Below are 23566 nucleotides of genomic sequence, written 5' to 3'. Positions count from 1 at the left end.
GGTGCACCCGTGACCAGCTCGGTAAGGTCTAAAACAGGTGTAGACCTTACCTTGAAATATTTATTTACAAGCCCTTAATGAACAGTGCAGTTCAAGCAATAAACGAAAGGGGAAAAAATCTAATCAATCAAAAAATAACACAATATATTTACATAACAATAACAAGGCTATATACAGGGGGTACAGGTACATAATTCCATATGTGTTATTTCATAGTTTTGATGTCTTCACTATTATTCTACAATCTAGAAAATAGTAAAAATAAATACCCTTGAATGAGTAGGTGTCCAAACTTTTGACTGGTACTGTATATACAGTAGGCTGAATATATTGAATGGTCTGCTCTCTTTTGTGTTCTGTATAGCCCATCAGCTATTTATGATACAGAATATTACATGTACATCTCTGTATTGTTCTTGTTCCTCTCATTCAACCTCCTCGCTCTGCACTCAGGTGTTGATTGAGACTCTGGTGGCACTGGGGGCCCAGTGTCGCTGGACAGCCTGTAACATCTACTCCACACAGAATGAGGTGGCAGCTGCCCTCTCAGAGATCGGTAAGTAGAAGCTTTCAACATGACTACTTTACAGCTTTGTTACAGTAATGGCTTCTATGTGGAACAGAATGAGAGACTGACTGTACTTCATAAGAGGTTTTTGAAAGTTGTGGTTCATCACATTCATATTAATTGGTACTATTTCTGCATACTATACATTAACTCATATTAATATGTAATTAATTACATGAGTGTTAAATGGGTGTTTCTTGTAAGCGTGCTAAATGTTGGGGGTGATTTGCTTCCCTGTGCCGTTTGAAACTAAAGAAACCTTTTGGAGATGTTCTCAATAAAGTCCTGGAAAACACAGAACATCAGACTTGCCCTCTAGTCAATGAACTACAGCACCAAGACACGCATATCTCTTAGGTTGCTGGGTGTTTGTTAAGTATATGTGTTTCCGTAGCGGGGTCTTTTTGCTTTTCGTAGCCTGTTAGCCTGAGCAGTTCACAACAGATTCAGACTGCATTACAGTAAATATCACCAGTCACACAGCTCAAGTTGGGAGAAGAACTGGGGCAGAGGCTGTGGGCTGATTAACTTGTCCTACAAACACAGTATCCGCTGACCATTTACAACCTACTCTCAGCAGTGTTGACATTTTTTACGGTGAGTTATGCCAGCAATCTTCATACCGTACATACTGCAAGCCTGCCAGAAACCTACTGACTTGACCAGATGAAGGAAGTAGATAGATAGTTGTACGTAGGTATATACAGTGCATTTGTAAAGTATTCAGACCCCTTGACTTTTTCCCACATTTTGTTGCGTTACAGACTTATTCTAAAATGGATGAAATAGTTTTTTCCCCTCATCGATCTACACACAATACCACATAATAACAAAGTGAAATAAAAAACTGAAGTATTACATTTACATAAGTTGTATCACAACCAGGCTGTATCACAACAAGCCGTAATTGGGAGTCCAACAGGGCGGCGCACAGTTGTCTGGGTTTGGCCGTTGTAGGCCGTCATTGTAAATAAGAATTTGTTCTTAACTGACTTGCCTAGTTAAATAAAAAATAAATAAATAAAGGTATTCAGACCCTTTACTCAGTACTTTGTTGAAGCACCTTTGGGAGTGATTACAGCCTCGAGTCTTCTTGGGTATGACGCTACAAGCTTAGCACCTGTATTTGGGGAGTTTCTCCCATTTCTTCTCTGCAGATCTTGTCATGCTCTGTCAGGTTGGATGGGGAGCATCACTACACAGCTATTTTCAGGTCTCTCCAGAGATGTTCGATTGGGTTCAAGTCTGGGCGCTGGCGGGGCCACTCAAGGACATTCAGAGACTTGTCCCGAAGCCACTCCTGCGTTGTCTTTGCTGTGTCGTTGTCCTGTTTGAAGGTGAACCTTCGCCCCAGTCTGAGGACCTGAGCGCTCTGGAGCAGGTTTTCACCAATGACTTCTCTACTTTGATCTATTCATCTTTCCCTCGATCCTGACTAGTCTCCCAGTCCCTGCCGCTGAAAAACATCCCCACAGCATGATGCTGCCACCACCATGCTTCACTGTAGGGATGGTGCCAGGTTTCCTCCAGATGTGACACTTGGCATTCAGGCCAAAGGGTTCAATCTTGGTTTCATCAGACCAGAACATCTTGTTTCTCATGGTCTGAGAGTCCTTTAGGTGCCTTTTGGCAAACTCCAAGTGGGCTGTCATGTGCATTTTACTGAGGAGTGGCTTCCGTCTGGCCACTCTACCATAAAGGCCTGATTGGTGGAATGCTGCAGAGATGGTTGTCCTTCTGGAAGGTTCTCCCATCAATCCTGTCTCGAAGCTCTACGGACAATTCCTTTGACCTCATGTCTTGGTTTTGCTCTGACATGCACTGTCAACTGTAGGACCTTTATATAGACAGGTGTGTGCCTTTCCAAATCATGTCCAATCAATTGAATTTACCACAGGTGGACTCCAAACAAGTTGTAGAAACATCAAGGACGATCAATGGAAACAGGATGCAGCTAAGCTCAATTTCGAGTCTCATAGCAAAGGGTCTGAATAGTTAAGTAAATAAGGTATTTCTGTTTGAAAATATTCTAAACCTGTGTTCGCTTTGTCATTATGGGGTACTGTGTGTAGACGTTTTACAATAAGGCTGTAATGTAACAAAGTGGAAAAAGTCAAGGGGTCTGAATACTTTTCAAATGCACTGTACTTACAGACACAGAGAAAGATGCAGGGATTCGAGGACTAGATAGGAGGTTAACTAAGAAAAAACTGTCAGTAGAATAGAGGTCCTAAGCCCAGGTACTGTATAGCGTGTTTCTAGCTGTATGGTCATATGGGACGAGTAGCATGGCAGAAGAATCATAGAGCTTTCAAAATCTCCCCACTCATCCAATTCAATAGCAGGGCTTAGGATAGTTTTTTTTTTGTGTACCACTTTATTTTTTGTATTTTTATTTTTTAACGTAAGCCCTCCCTTTCCCACATCATTGGGTAAAGCGACATCTGTCACAGTATCTATTTCTAATAAACAGTTGGTCTTTATGGACCTGTTCTCTGGCAGCTTCTGTTTTGGCCTGCCTGCTCTGCTCTCTCTGGGGTGGAAATTACCAGAAGGCCTTCTGTCCTGCTGCAGTTATCACCTGATGTCTGATCCTCTCCTAAAAATCACAGGATAACAGCTTTAGAGACAAGAGACCTAGCTTATTATCCCCTCTTGGTTTAAAGAACAGACATATCCTTGTATATCTACAGAAATGACAGGAATGCCTATGGGGGTGTTGTATATATTCAGAGCCATATTCCCGTAAAGCTTAGAGAGGATCTCATGTCAAATGTTGTTGAACTGTTTTAGTTGCAAAGTCACTTGCCTCATCTAAAACCTCTTATTTTGGGGTGCTGCTGTTGGCCACCAAGTAGGGATTAACATGGGTAACCGGGATCAATTCACATTTCCAGACAAATGTAATGACGACCTGGAAATTACTGACATTTTCCCCAATGACGGCACTAATGCATTGCCACAAAATACACAACATGCACAGCAAAAGATTAGCAAAAAATAAAATGGCACATTATCCAAACAGGTTTTCACATGGAAGCCTTTAGTCCAGCGTATTTACTTCACACAAAGTCACCATAGATTCAAAGCAGACGCATAATTGACACTGCTGACCCAAATGTACTTGATAAACCCTACAGCAAACCCTTACGGTATAGACTATAAAATAACGTGAGCCTCTTTGAGCTGTCATCGTGACTCTTCAGACAGTCACATATTTGATAGGCTTATGCACAATTCACTACATAGACATCTCTGTCAGACATTAAGTCTGTTAACAATTCAGAGAGGCTTGAGGGAAAATGCTATGTTCTCCTGTCCTAGAGTTAGACTATCTAGTCCCAATTCCACTGAAACCCCAAATCCTGACTCCTGTCTCACATTAAAATTCCTAACTTTATTCTGTATTTCATAGGTTGCATTATCAAAGCATGTCTCTCGCCTATGCAGGTCAAAATACCTCTAACATTTCCCTCGATTCTCTGCACTGTCGTACTTGCTGCCCATATTAGAGCTTCCGTAGGGAATGTGTGATCAACAAACGGTATGAAAGTTACCGATATTTTTAAAACAGTTGGTCCCCGTTAGATTAAATATCAAGGTATCTTAATTATTTACACTCTTCATCTCCCCATTATTCATGTCTGTTATAAAAAGATGTCAGCATTTTAGTCATTTAGCAGACGCTCTTATCCAGAGAGACTGACAGTTAGTGCATTCATCTTAAGATGGCACGGCGTGACAACCACATTTTACTGTCATAGTAAGTACATTTTTCCTCAATAAAGTAGCTATCAGCACTTCCATCTCCATTTACTCAAGCAAACAACAAAATGACCTTTAAAAAAACGTATTAAACAACATCTTATTGAACGGCGGGGACTATAAGGGGAGACAAACACACATTTTGTTGTATTGTTTGTATATCTTTATATTTTAAATTTGTGACTGTCCGGATCTATCAGTGTTTTGTTAATTGTTATTTTTTTTGTGGACCCCAGGAAAAGTAGCTACTGTTTCTGCTGAAGCTAATCCACATAAATAAATAAACATATGGAGGGCTTTACTCAGGTCCTCTGTTTCTGCCATGCTTATAACATCAAAATGCAGGCTTTATAACACAATGTTAAGTATTCAAAGGTTAGGTCAGTTCACAGCAATTGGTCATGACACAAATAGAAGTATAGTGACACACATACCAGTATAGGTGAATAGGCCTACAGTGAAGCTATCCCTGATAAACTAGTGTAGCTTAAATCCTCCATGACTGTTCAATACTGATGTCAATACTGGTAGTTCTGGCTGCTATTGACACACGTTTCCTGAGTGATTTATGAGGGTGTGAAGTGGGCTTTAATGGTAGAGAGCTGAAGTGTTTAGTAGGGCCGGGACAATACCAGTATTGCAATATTCTTTCCATGGCAAAAATGAAAACACGAAGCAGACATAACTCTTTGATCGTTAAAAACCTGCTATGTAACATATTGTGTGCTATAGCTTGGAAAATAAATACATGTGACTCTGGATGACAACATAATGTTTGTTTCCAACATTAGGGCTGTTTTCCTAAAGAAGTTGAATCCACTTTGTGTTTTGTTTCCTTGCCACGATACCAACGAGTATCGTCCCGGCCCTGGTGTTTAGTGAGCAGGGTTATGTAAGTCTACCTGGTGGAGCCTACAGAGGCAGGGGCTGTTCTAGGCTCTGTGGTGTTGTGGTTGGACCGTTGTGCAGGTCCAGATGTCTAGAGTTAAGCTGCAGGTCGTTATATTAATGACTTTACAACAGATTATACGGACATCAAGCATCGTGTGTTCAAACGTCATTGGTTCTGTTCTCTCTAGAATGAAGGGTCTTAACTTGTTAATGGCTCAGGACCCTGTGCTGCTGTTTAAAAAGGGCCTTAGCTTCTATATTTGTTGCGACATACGTCTGATCTGGAGAAATATAGTAATTTCGAAACCCATTTTATTCTCCCAACTACCTTGTCATTTCTGCAGGTGTGGCTGTTTTCGCCTGGAAGGGGGAATCGGAGGATGACTTCTGGTGGTGTATCAACAAGTGCATCAACATGGAGGGGTGGCAGCCTAACATGGTACCCATAGAACTCTTGTCTATTACCCTCCTTTAACAGCAAGACAAACGTCTTTGTTGACCATTTTGTGTTACTGATATGTGTTTGCGTGTTGTCACTGTTTGTTGAGAATGTTATCTCTTCTTGCTGTGTCTGTGGTAGATCCTTGATGACGGAGGGGACTTGACTCACTGGGTGTATAAGAAATACCCCAACAGCTTCAAGAAGATCAGGGGCATTGTGGAGGAGAGTGTGACTGGGGTCCACAGGTGATTTTATTTCTGATTATAATACATTCTCAATCATACATGTTCATAAGACCAACAGGTAACTCTGAGCTTAGTTACTTAGTTACTTTCTCTTTGCCTTAAAGGTTGTACCAGCTGTCCAAAGCAGGCAAGCTGTGTGTGCCAGCCATGAATGTAAATGACTCTGTGACAAAGCAGAAGTTTGACAACCTCTACTGCTGCAGAGAGTCTATCTTGGATGGGTAGGTGTTAAATGTTCCTTTCAAGCATACAAGTGAATGTTCCCTCGCTACGACACCTCAGTGCTCTTTGTACATACAGTTGAAGTCGGAAGTTTACATACACCTTAGCCAAATACATTTAAACTACATTTTTCACGATTCCTGACATTTAATCCTAGTAAAAATTCCCTGTCTTAGGTCAGTTGGGATCACCACTTTATTTTAAGAATGTGAAATAATAATAGTAGAGAGAGTAATTTATTTCAACTTTTATTTATTTCATCACATTCTTAGTGGGTCAGACGTTTACATACACTCAATTAGTATTTGGTAGCATTGCCTTTAAATTGTTTAACTTGGGTCAAACGTTTCGGGTAGCCTTCCACAAGCTTCCCACAATAAGTTGAATTTTGGCCCATTCCTGACAGAGCTGGTGTAACTGAGTCAGGTTTGTAGGCCTCCTTGCTCGCACACACTTTTTTAGTTCTGCCCACACATTTTCTATAGGATTGAGGTCAGGACTTAGTGATGGTCACTCCAATACCTTGACTTTGCTGTCCTTAAGCCATTTTGCCACAACTTTGGAAGTATGCTTAGGGTCATTGTCCATTTGGAAGAACCATTTGCGACCAAGCTTTAACTTCCTGACTGATGTCTTGAGATGTTGCTTCAATATATCTACATAATTTTCCTGCCTAATGATGCGATCTATTTTTGTGAAGTGCACCAGTCCCTCCTTCAGCAAAGCACCCTCACAACATGCTGCCAACCCCGTGCTTCACGGATGGGATGGTGTTCTTCAGCTTGCAAGCCTCCCCCTTTTTCCTCCAAACATAACGATGGTCATTATGGCCAAACAGTTATATTTTAGTTTTATCAGACCAGAGGACATTTCTCCAAAAAGTACGATCTATGTCCCCATGTGCAGTTGCAAACCGTAGTCTGGCTTTTTTTATGGTGGTTTTGGAGCAGTGGCTTCTTTCTTGCTGAGCAGCCTTTCAGGTTATGTCAATATAAGACTTGTTTTACATCTTCACAAGGTCCTTTGCTGTTGTTCTGGGATTGATTTGCACTATTCGCACCAAAGTACGTTCATCTCTAGGAGACAGCACGCATCTCCTTCCTGAGCGGTATGACGGCTGCGTGGTCCCATGGTGTTTATACTATACTTGTGCAGATGAACGTGGTACCTTCAGGCGTTTGGAAATTGCTCCCAAGGATGAACCAGACTTGTGGAGGTCTACAATTTATTTTCTGAGGTCTTGGCTGATTTCTTTGGATTTTCCCATGATGTCAAGCAAAGAGGCACTGAGTTTGAAGGTAGGCCTTGAAATACATCCACAGGTACACCTCCAATTGACTCAAATGATGTCAATTAGCCTATCAGAAGATTCTAAAGCCATTTTCTGGAATTTTAAAAGCTGTTTAAAGGCACAGTCAACTTACTGTATGTAAACTTCTGACCCACTGGAATTGTGATACAGTGAATTATAAGTGAAATCATCTGTCTGTAAACAATTGTTGGAAAAATGACTTGTGTCATGCACAAAGTAGAGGTCCTAACCGACTTACCAAAACTATAGTTTGTTAACAAGACATTTGTGGAGTGGTTGAAAAACGAGTTTTAATGACCCTAACCTAAGTGTATGTAAACTTCCGACTTCAACTGTATATATAATATTTAACTATGTGTCTGATTTTTTTTGTGGATCAAACTGTAAATATATATCTCAAATATAGTACCTGTCAAAAGTTTGAACGCTCTCATTCAAGGCTTTTTATTTTACTATTTTCTACATTGTAGAATAATAGTGAAGACATCCAAAATCTGAAATAACACATATGGAATCATGTAGTAACCAAGAAAGTGTTAAACAAATCAAAATAAGTTTTCTATTTTAGATTCTTCAAAGTAGCCACCCTTTGCCTTGATGACAACTTTGCACTCTTGGCATTCTCTCAACCAGCTTCACCTGGAATGCTTTTCTAACCATCTTGAAGGAGTTCCCACATATTCTGAGCACTTGTTGGCTGCTTTTCCTTCACTCTGCGGTCCAACTCATCCCAAACCATATCAAGGCAAAGGGTGGCTACTTTTAAGAATCTCAAATATAAAATATATTTTGATTTAATTAACACTTTTTTTTGGTTACTACATGATTCCATAAGTGTTATTTAATAGCTTTGATGTCTTCACTATTATTTTGCAATGTAGAAAATAGTATAAATTAAGAATAACCCTGGATTGAGTAGGTGTGTCAACTTTGACTGGTACTGTATATATATATATATATATATATATATATATATATATATATATATATTATATATGTGCGTGTGTGTGTGTGTGTGTGTGTGTGTGAGTTATATATACATATATATACATACATACATGTATATACATACAAATACACACACACACACACACAATAGGCCAATACATCAGACTAACAACATGGCCTGTGTGATCCAGTGGCCTGGGAAATTGCTTTTATAGACTGCTACTGCCCACTTCACTCTTCCTGGAGTTTCAACATAACATAGGAAGGCCAACTTCCTGTATCTTAATGTTTCCCCTGTCTCTATCTCCATGTTTCTGTCTGCAGCCTGAAGAGGACCACAGACGTGATGTTTGGAGGAAAGCAGGTGGTTGTCTGTGGTTATGGAGAGGTAAGGGGGTGTCGCGGAAATTCTACACAGGGACATTCGGAAGTCAATCTGAAATGCATTATTCTTTATCAGTGCGCTGGAGAGGTTCCAACTAACTCAATGCAAAGTACACATGTCGTTCAGTTGCTCCCCCCCGGGGCAGTTCCGTTAGTTCTCTTATATACAGACAAGTTATATTAGCATGATTTAGCTTATTCAGAATTAATTAATCATTAACGTTTGCTTCATTCATGTTATCAACCAATACTGGGTCATGCATGTGACATACCAATACCTCATAATGCTTCTTCTCTCTGAGCTGAGACCTTGAAACTGAGATATCCCTTTCTCTAAACAAGGTTTTGGGCATACTGCCAAATTGCAGATACTGTTAGTGAGGATTCGTTCAGTCACTTGAATGAACACAGAAATTGGTTATTAGAAAAGCACACATTTTTTATTTCCATCACAGGGTTTTCATATTGTATATGTAGTCATGTTTGAATAGACTGCGTTTGTGCTGGCTACGCTAAACCTGCTATAAAAAATATGTGCACTCTGTATAATGATAATCACCTATACAGTACATACTTGTACATTTATACACTGAAGAGTTCAATGACATGTCATTCTAAGTTATTGTATATTTAGTCTTAAGTAATCAGCCTCTATAGAGTTATAATGTGGACATCAAGGTTTACTGACATGCATGTTCTTTTGAGGGTCCATTGTGGCCTGTTCTGTTGATTGAGGTCAATGTGATGTGATCATATTATGTTATTCTAATGCGATATGCTCTCCCTGCAGGTTGGGAAAGGTTGCACTGCCGCACTGAAAGCCATGGGATCCATTGTCTACGTCACAGAGATTGATCCCATTTGCTCCCTGCAGGCCTGGTGAGTAACAGGAAACTGGAAGTAGGAAGCAGAAAGTGCCAAATGTAGGGCACTGCTGACCCACAGAAATGACACCATGAATTAGACCACAAAACCCTCTGGACAGAGGAGTCTCCCTGTCCTGCTCTAAGATAAACCTTTGAAACAGAAATTCTCCATCAAAATATAAACCCGAAAACCTGAACTGGCTTTCATCATTAGGATAACACGATAGAAACTAGATGGCAGCGTATTAAACCTTTAAAATAAAACAAAAGAGTTTTTGAATGGCACTCGTAGACCAGTACTAACCAACTCTACTGTAGGCAGAGCACCTGTCTACAAGCATCTGTTCTTACTAACCCGTCTCTCCCCATGTTTGAACAGCATGGATGGCTTCAGGGTGGTCAAGCTTAATGAGGTCATCCGTCAGGTGGACATCATCATCACATGCACTGGTAAACAACATCAAACTACCTTACTTATGTAATCAACTTTCTGTACAGGGGACTGCTTTTATATGGAAATACATTCATCTATGGGCTTCCAGTACATGCCTGTCACAATCAATAAATGCATTGACATGCATACATGGCCCTTTGCATCATCTAATCGAGAGAGTTTGTGCTGCTAAGCTCTATGTAGATGGAGGTTTTAGACTGGTGTTTTTCCTGTGGTCTCCTAGGGAATAAGAACGTGGTGACCAGGGACCAGCTGGACCGTATGAAGAACGGCTCCATCGTGTGCAACATGGGACACTCCAACACTGAGATTGACGTGGTGAGGAACACAATTCGTTACTACAGTAGAACGTAAAAATCAACGGAGCCTTTCCAGGGAATATGAAGTTCATGATTGTTTAAAATGTACTGCATATTAAGACTTTTAGTAGTGTGGTTGAGAGTGCATAGTGTGTTGGTCTGCTGATCTGTGTGACCTGCTCCTCAGGCGAGCCTGCGGACCCCAGAGTTGACCTGGGAGAGAGTGCGCTCTCAGGTGGACCATGTCATCTGGCCTGATGGCAAGAGAGTCATCCTGCTGGCCGAGGTGGGAAGTTACACACACACACACACACATATACGCACATATACTCCCACATAGCAAATAAGAAGTTTCTCTCCCACAGGGTCGTCTTCTGAACCTCAGCTGCTCCACAGTTCCTACCTTCGTCCTGTCAATCACAGCCACGACCCAGGTAATACAGACACTCCCCACAGTAGCTAACAAGCAGCTAGAGTAGTGCTGCAGATAGCAGTCTGTGGGTTTACACTGCCTTCAGAAAGTATTCATACCCCTAGACTTTATCCACATTTTGTTGTTACAGCCTGAATTTAGAAGCTGTTTTTCAGTCTCTCGGTCCCAGCTTTGTGTTAACTCGAAATGACACAACGACAAAGTTCCAGTTTAACAAAGTTTACTATACTATATGAACACAATACAAGTAGCCATCACACTCGAGGCTAGGTCCAACCACCACCCGACTTCCTGCGCATGCGCACTCTTGACTGAGTGATAGCCCCGTAATAACAGAAATATAGGGATACTTAAAACATGAACTTAACAATCTCCCCCTTTTCTTTAAAGACAAATAAAACATCAACAACATAATTAAATGTCCAAGTATTATTCAAGATCCCCATTACAAATGGGTTGTGTGACAGTTTTTATTTGTATTACTCAAGCTGCCACTTTCCATTACTGAGAGCTGTAGGAGCGAGAGCCTGTAGGAGCACAAGACCGGATGCTCCTTTTTTAGTCAGACAGTCAGCAAGCTTTTCCTTTGTGGTTGACCACAGAATCCGCTGGATTCTCTGTGCTTGAATAAGTTCCTTGATGCTGCTAATCTCAAAGTCTTTTCTCTGACAGACTTGGTTGACTTCACAGCATCAACTAATGAGTAGTTGACAGTGACACAAACTACAGGTAGAAAGTGCCGTTTTGTCCCACCAGTGTTAACCTAGCGAAGCATCACTGAAGACAACTAGTTTCAAAGAGTCATCTTTTCCAACATGCTGAAACTTTAAAGTCACTTTTTGTGATTTCAGTTTACGAACAACTTTGTTTGCCTCATGAATGGTTTGTACAGTGGCGTGTTTTGTGTTAGATGCCAAGTTGCAACCATCAAACCAGGTCTACTCTGTCTCGCAGCCCATAAAATTTGTCCTATCTTTGACCTCAATTGACCAGCTTCAATTCCACAGAGGGGAATTCCTTTGTACGGCTCTTGAAGAATCCATGTGGATAGGTTGAAGATTCTTGATATAGCTTTCCTGTTGCATCAGTATTTTTCCATCAACTGTAATAAACTCTATGCCAACATAACAAAAATGATCATGCTCCTCACAGCCAACCTAGAAAACAGCTTTGAGGTGTGGAATCACAGTTGAAGCAAAGGTCTGTGAGCCACCCCAGATAAAGTCATCAACATGACAGGCAAGTACTCCAGTCACATTGCAGTCTTGATCAAGCCAATAGAAGACTGCAGGATCCACTTGTGACATTTTTCCACCTGTATTCAGCATTGTTGCCTTGACTTTGTTGTACCAGTAGAGTGATCCATCTGCCAGTCCATACACACACTTCTTTAGTTTCCACAGTGTTCCTTCGCTTTTAGCTTCAGGCGGAGGTCGGATGTGAATGTCCCTTGACAGCTCTGTTCCCTGCAAACATCCAGATTTGATGTCTATGGAATTAAGTTTCCATTTTTTCTGGCAGATCACTGACATCAGCAATCTGAGTGACTCTGAGGTGCATGTTGGTGAGTCTTTTGGGAGTTCTTTAGCAGCCAGCTCCTCAAAACCTCTAGCCACTAGACGTGCTTTGGGCACTATTCCAGTTAAGGATTCTTTAAGGGTACACACCCACCTTGTTGAGACACACTTTTGGCCAATGTCTTTGACTTCCTCAAACACTCCATTTTTCCTCCAATTACTGAGCTCATCTAGCTTAGCTGAGTCAAATGACACATCCTTTGTTTCAAGTACATCATCATTTTGAATGTCATGCTGTTCTTCTCGATTTCCCATTGGTTCAATTCTGATATTATCTACAAGTGGCAGGTCAGCTGACCCTGTTGTACCAGAAAGTGTAGCTGGTTCAGAGTACTGCAAGTTGTACCAGCTCTTGTGTCTTGCATTTCCTGCTCGTCCAATTACGGTTCCTGTATGTGGAATACCACTTTCTCTGTCCGTGTATTTAACAGTTTGTCCAGTTTTCAGATTGGAACAACCATGTTCTCTTAACACATGTGGCTGTTGAATGTTTTCCTCATTTGAACGCTCAACAGTATTACCTGTGGCATGGTTGAAGGTCTCTGCTCCATTTCCTGTGTCAGTTTCAGTGTCCATATCATTGGATGCGACATCTGGTAGGTTTGTGTCTGTTACTGTGGCCTTTTTGTCATTTTCATTAGGAGACTGATTCTCAGCAACAGCCCCTCTATCTTGTTGATCATTTACTTTCCGCAATCTTGAGTGATGCACCCTGACAGTCATGCCTCCGTGCCTCACAAATATCACCACACCATCTTGACCAATGACTACTTCCGGTCCTTTCCACTCTTGACAGTCAACTCGTTTGTAGTACACTTTGTTTCCAGTTTTGTACTTCTCATCATCATTATTCCCTGAACTGCTGAGTAACTTCTGAAGTCTGTCAACTGTATCAGGTCCAAACTGTTTGTAAAGCTTTAACAATACTTTGTGTTTTTCTTTAGTGGTTATGTTCTCTGTGTCAGTCAGAATCTCATTTTTGCATGGAGTCTGTGTGATGTCTTTGTCTAAAATGTTTACACAATAGTGGCCTGAGGTAGTAAGTTCAAGAGTCACTGGTTGTTTAAACATCACTGCCTGGTCATTTTTTATGTCTAGTACAGCCCCTGCCTTCTTGAGGGAAGCTTTGCTTAATAGTAAGGGGATATCTGTAGGGACCACCTCTGTTTCAATGTGACACTTAGTCTGACCAATTTTTGCTGGTATCTTAACTCTCTTGGTAGAATGGACAATTCTCCCATCTCCAAATTTGAAAGCTCTGTTGCTTGGTGTGTCAATCATATTTTGTACTTCTTTCATATTTAGTTCACTGACATAGCTATCAAGCCATTTTGCACCACACACTGTCCGTGTACATGCAGTATCAATCACAGCAGATCCTAAGGATTCAACTATAAAAATCTCAGTATCAAAAGCAGATTCATTTGAAAACAGTGTAATGTTACACTGCTCTATCTCTGTGTTTACATTTTCCTCTGTTAGTTTAACTTGTTCATTTTTATGAGGACAGTCTTTAACCCAATGGTAAGTGCTTTGACAAATAGCACATTTTGATCTCCTTCCATTTTTGTCCAGTGGATTTGTGCCTGGAAATGGCGCCCTCTTCTGGTTGTCTTGAGAACGTGACTTGTTGGCGCCTTTTCTGTGCTGCTCGATGTAATATGCTGCGTCACTCGCTTGCATTCCATCTGTTATTGGCGCGACAGACGTCTTCTCACCAAATATTCTTTTTAGTGCCGACTTCATAGATGCAAAAGTCAGCACAGTACAAGGAGTCAAAGCCAACTGTTTCTCCCTACCATCTAGACAAGCAGTATCTAGTAACTTGAACGCTAACACTGCATCTGGGAGAACCATGTCATACTTGCGCATTCTATTGTACCTCTGTTCGAAATCAATGATGTAGTCCGCCATTGCAACCGAAAAATCTCTCGTAACACTGTCAAAGTTTGAATATGCCTCGTAGGCACGGTCTTTCTCTTCTTTGAGAAATACAGAATCCAGTGCTGTGATCAAAGTTCCCATACCGTCATCCTTGTTCAAATCCTCCAGGGATATTTCCAGTGCTGTATCTCTCGCTCTTCCCTCCAGCGATAATACCACCGCAAGTGCTTGCTTTTTCGCGTCCAGATTAGTAACGCGTGTCCAGATTCCCAGTTCATTTTTCCAACTTTCGTACGACCTCTTCTCGTCGAAGCGAGGTGGCACGTTGTAGTTAGAAGCCATCTTCTGCTACCAATGTTAACTCGAAATGACACAACGACAAAGTTCCAGTTTAACAAAGTTTACTATACTATATGAACACAATACAAGTAGCCATCACACTCGAGGCTAGGTCCAACCACCACCCGACTTCCTGCGCATGCGCACTCTTGACTGAGTGATAGCCCCGTAATAACAGAAATATAGGGATACTTAAAACATGAACTTAACACTTTGATCCACCTGTACTGACCTCGCCTTCTGGATGATAACGGGGTGAACAGGCAGTGGCTCGGGTGGTTGTTGTCCTTGATGATCTTTTTGGCCTTCCTGTAACATTGGGTGGTGTAGGTGTCCTGGAGGGCAGGTAGTTTGCTCCCGGTGATGCGTTGTGCAGACCTCACTACCCTCTGGAGAGCCTTACGGTTGTGGGCGGAGCAGTTGCCGTACCAGGCGGTGATACAGCCCGACAGGATGCTCTCGATTGTGCATCTGTAAAAGTTTGTGAGTGTTTTTGGTGACACATTTCTTGAGCCTCCTGAGGTTGAAGAGGCGCTGTTGCGCCTTCTTCACCACGCTGTCTGTGTGGGTGGACCATTTCAGTTTGTACGTGATGTGTACGCCGAGGAACTTAAAACTTTCCACCACCTCCACTCCTGTCCTGTCGATGTGGATAGGGGGGTGCTCCCTCTGCTGTTTCCTGAAGTCCACGATCATCTCCTTTGTTTTGTTGACGTTGAGTGTGAGGTTATTTTCCTGACACCACACTCCGAGGGCCCTCACTTCCTCCCTGTAGGCCATCTCGTCATGTTGGTAATCAAGCCTACCACTGTAGTATCGTCTGCAAACTTGATGATTGAGTTGGAGGTGTGCATGGCCATGCCTGTACCATCTAAACCGCTGTGAAATATATTTTCCATAACCTAAAATAATATTTTTTTATTTTCAGCTGTTTGAAGCTGGTGTACAAACCCGAAAGTAAAATACTTAATTAAGAACGGGAAGCATATAAATAACGCACATAGAAACCCTTCTTAGACTTGCTTTCAATGAGAATGACAGATCTATAACTCACTTTTCTACGTGAATTTCTACGTGAAGTTTTTAACCCACTTAATCCCAACATTATTCACCATCATTGTAAAGCCCTAATTATTTTTGTTGCTCTGACAAGGTCATTTCTGAAGATAACTTTAAAAAAAAATGTGATTAGTGATTCATTTTAAGATTAAAAAAAACAACCCTGTCCCTAATTTTAAGCTAAACCCTGTTACATGCACAGAATTCTCATTTTAATATGGTGAAACTGTTCCTTTAAAAAACTTTTTCAAAAGAAACATTGAACATGTAATAATAGATCATAGTATAAAAGCAAGTGAGCTGGTTCTACTCTTTATGGCCATTTTCTGATGTTTATTGTTAGAGCATAACACGTCAACCCTGTTACCCCAGGTATCCCCCTTTCCCTTTGCCACAGATAGAGGCTAGAAATGTTTTAGCAATAAAAACAAAAATTGTGAAGCTTACATTCAATTGCCCCTCCCTTTTGCACACAACAAGCTTCCATTCCCCCTGTCACAAGGGGATTCATGGCTGATTTAAGATTAAGCTCTGATTTAAGATCAACCCTGTTACTTTATTTGACACTTACTGTAGTAATTTTTTCATGTAGCCCTGTACACTCATACCCGTATACAGTTTGAAAATGGCAGATTTGGACACTGATAAGCACCTAAATTGGAATGCAGTGGCTGTACAGTAACATGCTATACATGATGTCAGAGTTCAGGGTCTCTGCTTCAAAACTCTGTATGGGTTTTGACTGACAGCCATTCTGAACTTAAGCACCTTGTGCAACAACAAGTTACCCCCATCCAGGGGCATTATGTGTAACAATTGCTTAACGCTATGGGCTACTGTATGTTCAAGCTTAAACTCTATTGGACCAGGGTGAAATGAAAACCACACAACTGGTCCAAGCAGTCCAGATGAGAAAAGGGTGTTTAGCCCCCTCAAGCCAATGTCTCCACGCATTCAGAGCCTTGACGACAGCCAACAGCTCCCGGTCCCCCACGTCATAGTTTCGCTCCGCCGGGCTGAGCTTCTTCGAGAAAAAAGGCACAGAGGCGGAGCTTCGGTGGCGTACCCGAGCGCTGAGAGAGCACGGCTCCTATTCCAGCCTCGGACGCGTCTACCTCCACTATGAAAGCCAAAGAGGGATCCGGATGGGCCAGCACGGGAGCCGAGGTAAACAGAGCCCTCAGATGACCAAAAGCCCTGTCCGCCTCAGCCGACCACTGCAAACGTACCGGGCCCCCCTTCAGCAGTGAGGTAATGGGAGCCGCTACCTGACCAAAACCCCGGATAAACCTCCGGTAGTAATTGGCTAACCCTAGGAACCGCTGCACTTCCTTTACCGTGGTGGGAGTCGGCCAATTACGCACGGCTGAAATGCGGTCACTCTCCATCTCCACCCCCGAGGTGGAAATGCGGTACCCTAGGAAGGAGACGGACTCCTAGAAGAACAGGCATTTCTCAGCCTTGACGTACAGGTCATGCTCCAACAGTCGACCAAGCACCCTGCGCTGCAGGGACACATGCTCGGCTAATTTGGAGTATATCAGAATGTCATCAATATACACCACTATACACTGCCCGTGCAGGTCCCTGAAAATCTCATCTAGAAAGGCTTGGAAGACTGATGGAGCATTCATCAACCCGTACGGCATGACGAGGTACTCATAATGCCCTGAGGTGGGACTGAACGCCATCTTCCACTCGTCTCCCTCCCGGATACGCAGCAGGTTGTAAGCGCTCCTGAGATCTAATTTGGTGAAGAAGCACGCCCTGTGCATTGACTCAATCGCTGTGGCGATGAGCGGTAGACCTCGATAGTCAATACACGGGCGCAGACCTCCCTCCTTCACAAAAAAGAAACTTGAGGAGGTGGGTGAAGTGAAGGCCCGAATGTACACCTGACGCAGGGATTCGGAGACATATGTTTCTATAGCCGCCGTCCCCGCCTGTGACAGGGGATACACGTGACTCCTGGGAAGTGAAGCGTCTACCAGGGGATTTTTCGCACAATCGCCCCGTCGATGGGGTGGTAATTTTGGAGATGGCAAGAGCCAAATCGGCATATTAAGGGGGAATGCGCACGGTGAAGACCTGGTCTGGACTTTCCACCGTAGTAGCACCAACGGAAACCCCTAAACACCACCCCGGGCACTCTCGCGACCACCCCGTGAGTGCGCTCCTTTGCCAAGAAACAGTGGGGTCATGACACGCTAACCAGGGTAGGCCTAGCACCACGGGAAACGCAGGACAGTCACTGAGGAAGAGACTGATTCTCTCCTTGTGACCCCCCTGCGTCACCATACACAGAGGAGCGGTAGCCTCCCTAATCAACCCTGACCCTAATGGTCGACTAAGGCATGAACGGGGAAGGGCACAGCCACGGGAACAATGGGGATCCCTAAACTAAGGGCGAACGATCTGTCTATAAAATTCCCAGCTGCGCCTGAATCGACAAGCGCCTTATGCGGGGAAAACTCAAGAAAATTAACATACAAAAACGTGTGCAACAGAGGGCTCTGGGTGAGAATGGTGCCGGGTCACCTGGGATGACGCCAGAGTGCCCTGCCTGCTGCCTCTTTCCACAGAGGCACCAACCCGGCACAGACTGGCAGTGTGACCTCTGCGGCCACAGATGGTGCACGAGACGGAACCTCCTCCAGTCTCCCTACGCACCTCCCAGCTCCATGGACACCGGAGCGGCGGTGCTGGGGGATGGAACCGACAGAACCCGATCTGGACGTCCGCGGGTAGCCAGCAGGTTATCCAGCCGAATGGACAGGTCCACCAGCTGGTCGTAAGGTGAGGGTGGTGTCCCTGCATGCCAACTCCCGACGGACGTCCTCTCGCAAACTGCTGCGGTAGTGGTCGATCAGGGCCCTATCGTTCCATCCCGCTCCGGCGGCCAGGGTCTGAAAAGCCATGGCGAACTCCTGGGCGCTCCTCGTCCCTTGCCTCAGACGGAAGAGACGTTCACCCGCCGCTCTACCCTCGGGTGGGTGGTCGAAGAATGCCCGGAAGCGGCGGGTGAAATCCTCGAAATGGTCCAGCGCCGCTTCTCCTTCTCCCCATACGGCGTTGGCCCACTCCAAGGCTTTCCCAGAGAGGCACGAGACGAGGGCGGACACCTTCTCACGGCCTGAAGGAGCCGGGTGGACGGTTGCCAGGTAGAGGTCGAGCTGCAACAGGAAACCCTGGCAGCGTGCAGCCATCCCATCGTACTCCCAGGGAAGGGCGAGACGAATCCCACTGAAGAGGGGGCGAGTAGTGGAGGCCCCGGTTGTGCTGGTGGAGGCGCTGGAGGAACTCCCTGTCTCTCCCAGCGGTCCATGGTTTGGACAATGCGGTCCATGGCGGCGCCGAGATGGTGGATCATCGCCGCGTGCTCCCGGACGCTCTCCTCCACCCCTATTCCAGGGGCACCTGCTCCTGCTGACTCCATATGTGGTGTGGGATTCTGTAACGGGGTGCGTAATTGGCGGCAGAGAAGTCAGGCGCAGGAGAGCAGAACTGGGTAATAACCGGAGATTTATTAAGCAAAACCAACGGCAACCAGAACAACAAGATAAATGGGCACAAAATAACCCGTTGTGCGCTCACGGGGAACGTGCACAAGCACTACAATAAACAATCCCACACAAAGACTTGGGGGGGAACAGAGGGTTAAATACACAACAAGTAAATGAGGGGATTGAAACCAGGTGTGAGGAAAACAAGACAAAACAAATGAAAAGTGGATCGATGATGGCTAGAAGACCGGCGACGTCGAGCGCCGCCCGAACAAGGAGAGGACCCGACTTCGGCGGAAGTCGTGACAGAGCTCAATATGAATGAAATACATCAATAGTACAATAGACTTAGATATCGGACATATATCCTGCCTATAGTTTACTAGGGTACACCCAACTCTATCTTAATCTGAGGATATCTGATGTCAATGTTCAATAGCAATACAATAAACATGAATCCACAGAACACAAACCAATTCCCAATACTGACTTATAAATCACTAAGATGGAATCAATGCGAGTGACTGTGCCTATCAATAAACACTGTAAGGTGTTTAAGTGTAGCATGTGCTTATAACAATCCCACTGCACTGTATGATACAATGATGTCTTGCAAGAAAAATCCTATCACACCGTAGTATGGCAGTGCAAATTTCTGCATGCAAATCTTCTTATCGATGTCCTGGGCTCGGCGGCTCGCCATCTTTGGTGGAACTGAATCCATACTCAAAAAACCTGACCAAATCCTGTCGTCAATCTTTCCCTCAATCCCTTCACAGCACGTTTGTATAGATAAGTGAGTGTTAATATCCAGTTCTCTCTTTTTAGTTCAGTTTCATACAACTTCTCAATGATTTTTAACTTAGTTTTTCTTCCATAGAATGGCAGTAGCTCTTCATGTTCCGTTCTAGCTCTTTTTTTTCAGTATGTTGACGCTGACTGGTGTATAACGTGAGGTTAGGAGAGGGACAAAGAGAATATTGAGTTTTGATTGGCTCAAAATAAACTGCCTGTCACGCAGCTTCTGACAGCTGATTTGTAATAGCTGTCAACTTAAACATCAATAGCAATATAGTATAATATGATTGGTTACTGGAATCTCACTAGTAACGATAAGTGTTCAACATTAGTTGACCTGTGTTACACATGCACCCCAAAAATCGGAAGGGGCACAAGGTACGTTAGGATGTCTGGGTGTGTGGTCAGGTGAGGGGCTCGGCTCCCCGTCTGGAAGTTATAGCTTTTTCCTGCAATCTAAAGCCATAATCATACGTAAAAAAATATATATTTTCTGTATATCTAAGCATACCTCTTGAGCTGTCTGTATCCTCCTGTCTGATGGTAATTTGTTTAAATAAATCTTATATGCTTATCTGCATCTCTGCATCTATGGTAAACGAGGGGTAAAAGATTGAAAGGAATGTGAGTCTTCAGTACATGTAGTAATTGCTTACTTTTCTAAAGTCTACCAACCTTGCCAGCAGGCATGCCAGCTAAGATAGTTAGACAAGCTAGTTACTCTAACTTGATTGATAACTAGCTACCAAGAAGCCATTTCAGGCTAAAGCCAACTTCATAAAATTGCTAGGTGACTAGTAGTATTATAGAGAAACGAATAAAATAAAATAACGTGTTTTTTTATGATGTTGAACCTGTTTCTTTATGACACGGTTAAAATAACGTGAGATCAAAAGTAGTTACACTAATCAAAAGGCACCTAATTGTTGTAACGACCCATCTATTCTTGAGATTGTGTGTATACTAATGATTGTGTATTGTGCTTCATTTCTCCAACAGGCTCTGGCTCTTATTGAGCTGTACAATGCTCCAGAGGGCCGCTACAAACAGGATGTCTACTTGCTTCCCAAGAAGATGGGTGAGTAATGGACAGCCCTTATACCCTGCCATGTTTGGCGCGTTACAAGAAAATACAGATAAATAATGTCTGTAGTGGTAGTTATAATTATGTTATGGTCTAGCTAGCTACACAACACAATTCCTGCTTTAGCTGTTTTATCCCTGTCTCTGTGGACATTATACTGTTTCACAAATGCTTGTTTTGGACAAGCTGTGCAAACCACTTTCACCCATCTCTGAGGCCCTACTTATGCCATCTGGTGATGTGAATGAGACATTACAAATCAATTCTGTAACTTTTATTTGGTATTCAAGCATACAGACACAAATATTTGTTGAATACAATTATAAAAACATTGCTTATTACTTCTATAATTGTATGTGTGTTGTGATTGTCTCAGATGAGTATGTTGCAAGCCTGCACCTGCCCACCTTTGATGCCCACCTAACGGAGCTCTCAGATGAGCAGGCCAAGTACCTGGGCCTCAACAAGAATGGCCCATTCAAACCCAACTACTACAGGTACAAATGTCCCTGCTAACATCCCTTTAAATGTCAACAAAATATCAGATTTATCTTCATTTCTGCATTTCATCCCCACAGCCACAACAAATGCTCTTATTGGTCCAATCAAGTTAAGTGAAGGTTTTAATAACTTCAGTACATACATTTGACTAATATGTTAAATTTCATTTTTGGTATTCATAGGTATTAGCTTGCATGAACGGACCACAACTCTGCACTCCTTGACTTGGACAAGGCCTGGATGACCAGAAGATAATGAAATATATATTTCGTTTTTTTAGAGACACTTCACTTAAAAAATAAAAAGTTTCAAATTAAGCTCCTATTCCTTCATTTTCTACAGTAGGTGTTACCCTGTTTCACTTGCTGTTTTGTGTGTTTAGTTTCACCATTAGTTCTGTAAATACACACTCTAAGAAACCAACATACAGGACCCCACTGGTCATCAATGACCAATTGAAAGTACAACACCTAAACTCTGCTGTGTGCTTGAGATATATATACACATCTGATTTCATTCCCACTCTCCAGTAGAATAGACATTTTTCTGATGTTTTATTTGTAGTTTTATAGATCTTTATTATTGTGCCAATTGATTGTGTAGGGAAGGGGATTGTTGTAATTGAGATTTATATTTTCTGTCTGCATTGATGTCGCTCTTCTCAAATAATTACATTCCAGCCAAGGGAACAGGGAGAAATGGCCTCCACACTAGAAAGACTCAACCTCAATGTTCCATTTAAAGACATTGTCACGTTTCCTGCTGGACCATGTGTATACCCATATAGATGTTACCTACCAGCTTGTCATTTTACTGATCTCTATCTCTCTTCCTCTGAAACAGAACTGAGGTTTGATTGAAAATATGAGTACCTGTACTGACTGTACTGTATTGGGGCAGCAGGTAGCCTAGTGGTTAGAGCGTTGGGCCAGTAACCGAACGGTTGATAGATCAAATCCCCGAGCGGACAAGGTAAAAATCTGTCGTTCTGCCCCTGAACAAGGCAGTTAACCCACTGTTCCTAGGCCGTCATTGTAAATAAGAATTTGTTCTTAACTGGCTTAAATAGATTTTTTAAATAGACTAAAGGGCAGACGAACTATACAAAGAAAATCATATACTGTATATGTGTGCATGTACAGTACAGAAATGCAATTATCTTCACTAACAACATTTAGAAGTGTAAGATACAGAAAGGTATGTGTAACCAGAAGAGTGACGATCCAATCTGGCACTGGTTTTGATTGAGTCTCACATGGTAATATGGTAATAACACTGGAATGTTTTGCATTGTAGGAGTCTTATCAGATTTAAAAGGACAATAGTGCATTGCTATTTCTCCATTCCTGGTCTAAACAATGTGGAATTAAGTTTATTGAAGTGATTTTTTTTAAATACAGTAGTTGGCTGATTTTAGTATTGTTATTACTAGTAGTAACTAGTATCCCTGTTTGTGTGACGTGAATCTGTTTTTCACTTAACGTTCCTGATCACCATGTTGTCCTTCTGTCTGTTCTCTGCATCCATACTTGCCTGTTTCATGTCACCATCACATTGAAGGTCTACTCCATAAGGAGAGTTGTTATTCAGTTGAGTAATGTTGTTTTCTAGTTCCACCTGCCGATGAATATTACAGAGGGTAAATAATCTGTATGTATTACCGGTGCATTTAAAATGACATGCACTGTCACTCTGGTTTGGTAACATGGGACACTGAGTCGTTTGAATACAGACCACATCTGTGTGTACAATTTTCAGTGTTTTCTGTCCTTCCATTTTAGCTGTGTGAAACAACAGATACTGTTTTATTTGTGTATATATTAGCTGATGCAACTGTGAGATAAAGCGCTTTCTTCTTTGCACTACTTAAAGCTGTTGAGCATTACAACCAAGGACATATGCGTGAGAAGGACATTGTTGGCGGGGTATTGGCGTTGTAACTTTGGTTACTGGTCAAGTGACAGTGCCTTGTAACCCATCTGCTACTGCACG

The 23566-nt window shown here is 42.7% G+C and overlaps 1 protein-coding gene across 2 annotated transcripts in view; it reads left to right on the top strand.

Moving 5' to 3' along the window:
- Positions 1 to 23325, top strand: part of LOC129848777 (S-adenosylhomocysteine hydrolase-like protein 1) — a 72146-nt gene extending 48821 nt beyond the window's left edge. For both annotated transcript variants that reach the window (XM_055915876.1, XM_055915884.1), the window contains exons 5-17: positions 454 to 556; positions 5569 to 5663; positions 5805 to 5911; positions 6016 to 6132; positions 8718 to 8781; positions 9568 to 9656; positions 10023 to 10093; positions 10321 to 10415; positions 10584 to 10682; positions 10762 to 10830; positions 20989 to 21067; positions 21450 to 21570; positions 21757 to 23325. In XM_055915876.1, the coding sequence (XP_055771851.1) occupies positions 454 to 556; positions 5569 to 5663; positions 5805 to 5911; positions 6016 to 6132; positions 8718 to 8781; positions 9568 to 9656; positions 10023 to 10093; positions 10321 to 10415; positions 10584 to 10682; positions 10762 to 10830; positions 20989 to 21067; positions 21450 to 21570; positions 21757 to 21763 (1116 nt within the window). In that variant the 3' untranslated portion in view covers positions 21764 to 23325. The remainder of the gene's footprint in view (positions 1 to 453; positions 557 to 5568; positions 5664 to 5804; positions 5912 to 6015; positions 6133 to 8717; positions 8782 to 9567; positions 9657 to 10022; positions 10094 to 10320; positions 10416 to 10583; positions 10683 to 10761; positions 10831 to 20988; positions 21068 to 21449; positions 21571 to 21756) is intronic.
- Positions 23326 to 23566: the final 241 nt, after the last annotated feature.

This window comes from Salvelinus fontinalis, chromosome 3 (assembly GCF_029448725.1).
Source record: "Salvelinus fontinalis isolate EN_2023a chromosome 3, ASM2944872v1, whole genome shotgun sequence".
NCBI lineage: Eukaryota > Metazoa > Chordata > Actinopteri > Salmoniformes > Salmonidae > Salvelinus > Salvelinus fontinalis.
This window is presented reverse-complemented; position numbering and strand designations above follow the sequence as displayed.